The 7532-nt window shown below is 38.0% G+C and overlaps 1 protein-coding gene across 1 annotated transcript in view; it reads right to left on the bottom strand.

The window, feature by feature from the left end:
- LOC107734543 (zinc finger protein 827) overlaps positions 1 to 7532 on the bottom strand; it is an 88362-nt gene that overhangs the window by 11592 nt on the left and 69238 nt on the right. Inside the window, exons 7-8 of the mRNA XM_016546533.1 lie at positions 5971 to 6025; positions 5784 to 5884 (exon numbers count right to left, since the gene is read on the bottom strand). Of these exons, the coding sequence (XP_016402019.1) occupies positions 5784 to 5884; positions 5971 to 6025 (156 nt within the window). The remainder of the gene's footprint in view (positions 1 to 5783; positions 5885 to 5970; positions 6026 to 7532) is intronic.

The following is a 7532-nucleotide window of genomic DNA, read 5'->3' as shown; positions in this document are numbered from 1 at the left end:
GATATTGCGTAGCTTGTCAGTGTGTTTTTATTTATGCCATTAATGTTTTTGTTAATACAGCATATAGCACTAGTCAACTAAATGTATGTAACATGGCAAAGATGAATGCACTTTTGGAAGTTGAATGTAAGGGTAATGTCATTTTGGAATTTCTGTGGTTTAATGTGATATTGTTGTTCATGTATGTTCATGATGAAATTTTCTTTTATTGTTGTAATTAATTTATAGCATTAACAAGATGACCCATTGAATTCTTTTTGGAGCAATGACTGATTGAATGTCTTTTTAGTCCAGTGGCTGCATATACGATTAATATTGACCAAGTTCAGAGACTGTCATATGTGGATCAACTTACTATGTTGTGTATTTTCAACAGTTTCAACATGAAAAATAACTTTTATATTGATTCAATGGATTTATTGCATTTTGGGTAAAAAAAAAAAAAAAAAAAAAAGTCTGCGGTTTGCAACTGAAAGGGTTTTAATCATGTCAAGGCATTCAGAGATGCATGATTTGGGTTTGTAGGTCATATCAATGTTTTTTTTTTCCGTTTTTTTTCTTATGCATGTACAGCATTTGCATCCGTTCAATAAACATTCAAGGGGCTTTTTGGATATGCAGCGGGTGTGTGCCCATCCCTTTGGACTTGTGGTTTGCTCATAAATAGGCACATTTTTTTACAAATGCTGTCATAAGCAATGCTTAATTTTATTTTTTGGCATATCAGAGAGGATTTAATGGTGGCAATTAAAGAGCAGATGCACTTGCCTTGGACGCAAGACCTGAAGGACATTTTCATGGGGATGCTCGTATCTTCTGCCAGAGACCGAACCCAAAAGTCCTGACGGGAATAGTGTCTCAAAGTGGCCCAATGGGAGGGGTTGTCTGACTTGTCGGTACGCTTCCTGAAGAAGTCACAGGGAATGATGGTAAAAGTGCCCCTTTATTCCTCACAACGATCTTAGTTGAAAGACGCTTCTGAGTTAAATATATACATCTACAGGGCAATCTAATGTCAAGGTGTCAATTTCATTGTTATCATGCACAGAGATGCCAAGGTTTTTATTGGTCCTAGAGCAGCTGTTAAAACTAATGTAAGCCATCTATCCAGTGGTAAGTTCTGAAATCCATCATTATTTTAAAAGACATACGGATAAGTGATGTCTTGCTTGCCTGCTCGATTTTACTGCTGATGTATTACTTACTTCTGAAAAACGTGGCACATTACTTCGGTTTTAGGCCAACAGGGGAAAAAGTAGGGAAATTATGACCCAGAAGAAACTTTTATTGCTCAGACTCTACTCTTTTATAGATCAATGGCGTTCTCGGTCATGTTTTAAATAAGCAACAACTTTTTCTCAGATGTTTCTTTTAAAATTTTTTAGGTGAAATAAAAACAGACACAAATGAGACAATTGTTGATATACAGTTAAACTCCTACACTAAAGTAACGTGAATAGTTTAACTCAGATAATTTTTCCTTGAAAGAATCTGATGAGAAATATTTCAGGAAAAAAGATGATGACGCCGCGTGTAGCTACTGCCGTCACACAAAATCATGTTGGAGGAGATGACAGGTGAAAGCGAGACACTCTAACCGCAACAGAAAAAAATAGCTTACCAGTGTGGGAGTTTTTTTGGATTTCATAAAAATAGCAGGATTTTAGACATCCAAGTTTGCAGATAGTGCAAAAAGGCAATTTATTGTTTTTGTACAATTGTGATTAAAAACTCTCTCCGCCTCCCTAAGCTGGTGTTTGTGATTCATTTGCCAAAAAAGAGAAAACAAAATAAATGAAGTTAAAGATGAATTTGACTGATAGCTTTATTTAGTTTCGATAGATGTCGTGATAATATTGTCTTTTAAATGCGATAATCATGTAGTGAAAATCTGATATCGTCACAGCCCAACTTTGCAGTGACAATAGAGAATACTGGGGTAGAAAAATCAGAGAAGTAGACTTTAAATTCACCATGTGCACTTCATTTAATCTCAGTTGCTGACTAGGAGAAAACACTGAGATATTTAAGAGATGTCATTTTTTATTTTTATTTCTTGTGCTGAGCAATAAACCATCTTGCCCTCATTTGACTTTGAAAAAGATACTTCACCCAAAAAAGTGGACACAGATATTTTTCATTTATCTTCTTCTGTGTTCCACGAATGGAAGTAAGTGATACAGGTTTGGAACAACACAAGGGTAAGTGAATTACAAAAGAATTTTCATTTTTGCATAAACTATTGCTTTATCCCCAAGCACCATCTCCTCATACCACTGACACCTTTAAGCACCTGTTGATATCAAACTTACTATTACTGGATGATGTTTTGACCATATTTGAATCTTAAAGACTCAACTTGATTAGTAGTGCCACACTACCAGCATGAATTAGCATCGCTAAACCGCATAATTAAACAAGGGTGCCATGTGTGTGCCGTCTCCCAGCTGTCCCCCGCGCTGACCTGCACTGCATAAGAGCTTTAATTAAAACTACAGTGGGTGTTTTGCCCTCTGCTTCAATCTATGAGCGAGTTTAGAAAAGGCAACACACAATCAGACACAGGGCCCTGAATCAGCCTCGTCACCCCGGGGCCCACGGTTCCACTGAGTCACACCACTCATATGAACCTGTGCGTCTGACTCACGGTGTGATGTGGTGTCGACAGCTCTGGTGTGACACAGAGCCTGGGGACTGCCAGGGAAAATATGGCACCTTCCCACAATGCCTCAGTGGGGGGACATGAGTGAACAAATGCCTGTGCAATGCTTATGACTATCCCCTAATACCTTCATTTTCTTGTTGTCGATGCAACTCTCTCACCTCTCCTACTGAAAAGACTTGCATCGTTGGGAACTAGGGATGTCAATTTTCGATCATTTCCATGATCGATCGTCGTTTAAATTAACGATCAATTAATCGATTAATCGTTAACCTTAATGCTGCAAAATGCGCCTATGCAGCTGCAACCCGGCATGACAGGAAGTGCAAAAGTTACTCAAAAAAAAAAAAAAAACGCTTTCTCACCCGATTTAAAGGGGATTTAGTCTGAATAAAATGCTAGTAGCAGGATTGTAAAATGAATAGATGTGATTATGATCATTTGATAAAATGAAGAGAGCTCGTTTGAGATAATTTTACTTTGTTGACTGTTTCCTATCCTGTCACGGAGATCGCTGAACGCGCCTCTTTAAATGGTTTCGTGGTGCTCGTTGTTGTATTTTAAAACACAATTGCAATGTTTTCAACTGACATTATGGCATTTAAAATAAAATGATCCCAAACGTAACTGTGGCGCGTGTGGCTGTGCTGCGCAGTCAGTGAACCGCTTCCATCGGCGCTGCTGCAGCAAAACACACTGTTGCTCACATCAAACATTATCATGTGAGTATTATGACCAGTACTTAATTTGATCCTGCTGGATCCTGTTCCGGAAAATGTCAGATTTTGAATTTTTGCGTTGCGGTAGGCCTATTTGTTTTTAAAAATCCGGCATTTACAGTGCATTAGATCGTGACAGTGCGTGTGTGCGTGTACGAGGACGGAGCAAACGCGGGTTTGACTAGATATATTTGGAGGTTATTACTCGCGTACCATTCGGCACAAATCCAAATGTTTCCATATTCGCAATGTATTTGAATGTTAAACTATTATTTATAATGTAAACTAGGCTTATATCAAAATTAAACGACTTAATCGACCATCGATAGCTTTAATCGATTGCATCTCTTATCGACAATTAATCGATCGTCGATTAATCGTTGACATCCCTATTGGGAACCAATATATGTTGTGCTTTCAGAACCAGGCTCCTTAACAAACCTAAAGAGATAGTTTACCCAAATCAAACTTCTGTTCTGTCAACATTTACTCACCCTCATGTAAAACATGTACTTTTTTCTGCTGAAAACAAACAACAACAACAACAAAAAAGATGCACTACTGTTTAAAATTTTGGGGTCAGGGGGTCGGCAATAATTTTTTTTTATTTTTAAAAATATTTAATAAGCATATTAGAATGATTTCTGAAGGATCATGTGACACTGAAGACTGGAGTAATGGCTGCTGAAAATTCAGCTTTGCCATCACAGAAATACATTTTAAAATATATAAAAATAGAAAACAGTTATATTAAATATCTTATTATGTTTTCTGTATTTTTGATCAAATAAATGCAGCCTTGGTAAAGATGAAAATAAAAAATAAAATAAAATAAAATCTTTCAAACCCCATACTTTTGAATGGTAATCTTTTTTGTAAATACACAAAAGTCAATTGTTTATTTGAACCCCACTGACTTTCACAGAATGGACTAAAAAGTTGTTTGAAGTAGCTTCTTTTATATTCCAGGGTAGTTAATGATTATAGATTTTTTATTTTTGGGTCAACTATCTAGTGTCTTGTTCAGTCAGCTGGATACAGGTTAACAATGCTACATTTCGGGTCAAAATATACAAAGTTCACGACTGCAATAAAAAAATAAGGCACTGACGTTTAATTGAGACACTAGAGCATCTACATCAATGCCTTGAAGTGGTTAATGGTTTAATTAGTGTTATTAGAGAGAGAAGAGACAGCCTCCGCAGTAATGCTGAAGATGACTCGGGGCAAGAGGCAAGGATAGAAGAGGAGTGTTACACACACACCGAACACACAAAGGATGACACAATGAACTTAAGTATTCTCATGCAATTAAGTGAAAAGTATAAAAATAAGATGTAAAAGCAGGCAATGCCATTCATCTGATGCAGCCAAGAACAACATAAAAGCAATTTTTATAGAGAAATGATCAAATTGGCCGTACAGACACACACGCAAACAAACACTGATTCAGTTTACCTTTTTGGCATAAATACAGAACTATTTTAGAGCAATTCATTATTTTTCAACCACTGATTGTGCTGTTAAAAATAAAAAATTAGAGCTCTTTGTCTTAACTAAGGAGTGGGAGTTACTACCCACACCGGGTCAGAAGGAGCTAGACACTTAGCAATGAAATGCCAAGAAACATGGAGTAAGAGAAAGAATTTGAAAGAGAAAGAGAGAAAGAGATGAAAAAGGTAGACAAGGGTCATGGCCGCTCTTATGTGATTTGTGTACGTCCGCTTTGTGTCTGCTCGGAAGAACGAACACATGTCTGAGTGTGTAGTGAATTAACTTTCACGCACCCTGGACACGAAAAACCCAATCATTTTTTCATTAACTGGTGTAGGGAAAGGGGCCAGGCGAGCGCAAACTAATTACCCTTTGCCAGAGGGGCCAGTAGAGGGAAGCAGGGAGTGCCAGCTGCCCAGTGCAGTGGTCTCAAAGCTGGGTGGGAGCACGAGGGGCCTCTGTAGCCTCGCATTAGATGAGAGGGGCGGCTTGTATGCATAGATCTATGTAGATGTGAGCAGGGTCCAAAATGAATACCAAATCCGCATAAAAATTACTTGTTAGTGGACAGTACCTTTGAAAGGAACATAATATAGTGCCTACATTGAATTGTATAAGCTACAATCTGAGTTTTTTTTTTTTTCTCCAGAAGTCTGTCGCAATATATATGTGGGATATTCCTCACATTAAAGCACCAAAACATATATTAAGAACAAATATCATATAATATGCACTCTTTTTTTTAAATATTAAAAATAATGAAATACAGTAAATGGGTTAGAACAGTAAAAAATATTTATGACCGGTAACTTACTCTGCATTAGCAGGTGTGTCATAATGGCAGTTATGGATGCTGAATGTGAGTAAAGAGTAAAGGGTCTTGGCTGGTGAAGAGGAGATAGTCTTACCTTGCTGGGTAACCCTGCTTGAAGATCCAGCTTCAGCTGGGGAAGAGCTCTTGGAGCGCGTGTTGAAAGGTGATTGTCTAAAGCGGTCGTCTAGGAAAGGGCTGGAAAATCACAAGCTACAATTAGATTCAATAAATGTGATTCCCTACATTCTGGCAGCATAATAAGCGCACAACAGTAAACCTACCTGTGTATACCGAAGGATGCATTGTCTTTGTTTTCGTTAGCTTTACTTACTTTTTCTGAAAAAGAAAAACACAATGGAGTTAAAAATAGGCTTGTTTTTGTGTTGTACTAACAAAAATCATATGCCACCAGTAGGTATAATAAGGTAATTACTTGTTAGTAGAACTATTCATTAATAAAGCTGACCATTAATCCATCCCTGATAAAAAGACAATCATTGCTGGTGTCCAGCATATATTGTATTTTGCATGGTGGTAGATTAGAATGCTGTTTTGCCGGTAATGCAAGATCCAGTTTTTCCAAAATTGCTATAAAATTGTTTTTCCCCCCTTTAAAATTAATTTGCCAAACTCAATAATTTCTGGTAATCCTGCTAAATGCAAGATCCAGTTTACCAAAACTGCTATAAAATAGTTTTTCCCACTTTAAAGTTCATTTCTCAAACTCAATAATTTCTAATAAATGCAATGCTTTCAACAATAATAAAACAATAAAACAATGTATAGTCATGAAATTAAATAGTTTTCTTGTTTTAAGCAAAAATATTGCAAAATTTAGTGAGTTTGCTCTTTGACAATGGGGTAGGAAAAATACTTTTGAATAAATATTAGAATTTAATAAATTCAAGATACATTTCTGAAAAATATATGACACACTTTTACTCAAGTAAATTTACGTTACATATTTCTACAGGAAAACCAGGACAAAAATACTAAATAAGAAAATAATTCTGCCATGCATGCTGACTTAAGACAGTCTTTTCAGCAGGGATTGCAGTGGTTAGATTTTTTTAACCGTGTTTTGCCAAACTGCTTTTAAAATCTTGAAAAACAGAGGGCAAAAGAGAACAGTGTCTCATGTCTGTCTGCCTATCTGCCTGTCTTTCTCTCTTCTGGTGGTCTGGTAATGACCTTGCTCCCTGGGTGGCACTTCCTAAGCCCCCTCTCCCTGACACCCTCTCGGTCACACAGCTCACAGAGGATGGAAGGGCTCTCTGCGTTGCCATGACGATGCTGCACAGGAGCAAGAGGGAGAGAGAGAGAGAGAAAGAGAGAGACAAGGGAAGTGTGTGCAACCGAGTGTGCTTGAGCCAGAATGTTTGAGAACAATCTGAGGGAGTCGAGGGTTGAGGGGTTATACATACACACTTTGCAGCTACACACCTCTCCCATGGGGTAGGGGGGGAGGTGGAAGGATGCGAATGGCGTGCATGTGAGGTTCGTGTACAGATATATATATATGTGTGTGTGTGTGTGTGTGGGGGAGGCTTTTTGTGATCGGCTTCCGAGGTGCTAGATGGCATTTAAAGAGAGCCGTAGCTGGCAGCGAGGAGCGCTGGGGGCAGGTTTGTCTCTGCTAATCCTCAGAACGCTCTTGGAAGAAAAGCTCAATCCTGCCATCATTTAACACCACAAATATCCCTCCACTCTCTAGTGTGTCAGTGCAGCAATTAGAGAAGACGATGAAGAAGAAAACCTGAAGACTGTCGCTGCGGAGAGCTTTTTTTTAAACGGACAGTCCGCCCTTCGTTTCTTCTGTCATAGAGACTTACCAGACAGTTTG

The sequence above is a fragment of the Sinocyclocheilus rhinocerous genome, unplaced genomic scaffold, assembly GCF_001515625.1.
Source record: "Sinocyclocheilus rhinocerous isolate Xijiao unplaced genomic scaffold, SAMN03320098_v1.1 scaffold580, whole genome shotgun sequence".
Classification (NCBI taxonomy): Eukaryota; Metazoa; Chordata; class Actinopteri; order Cypriniformes; family Cyprinidae; genus Sinocyclocheilus; species Sinocyclocheilus rhinocerous.
The sequence above is the reverse complement of the archived record's forward strand: the minus strand, read 5'-3'. Positions and strand labels throughout refer to the sequence as shown.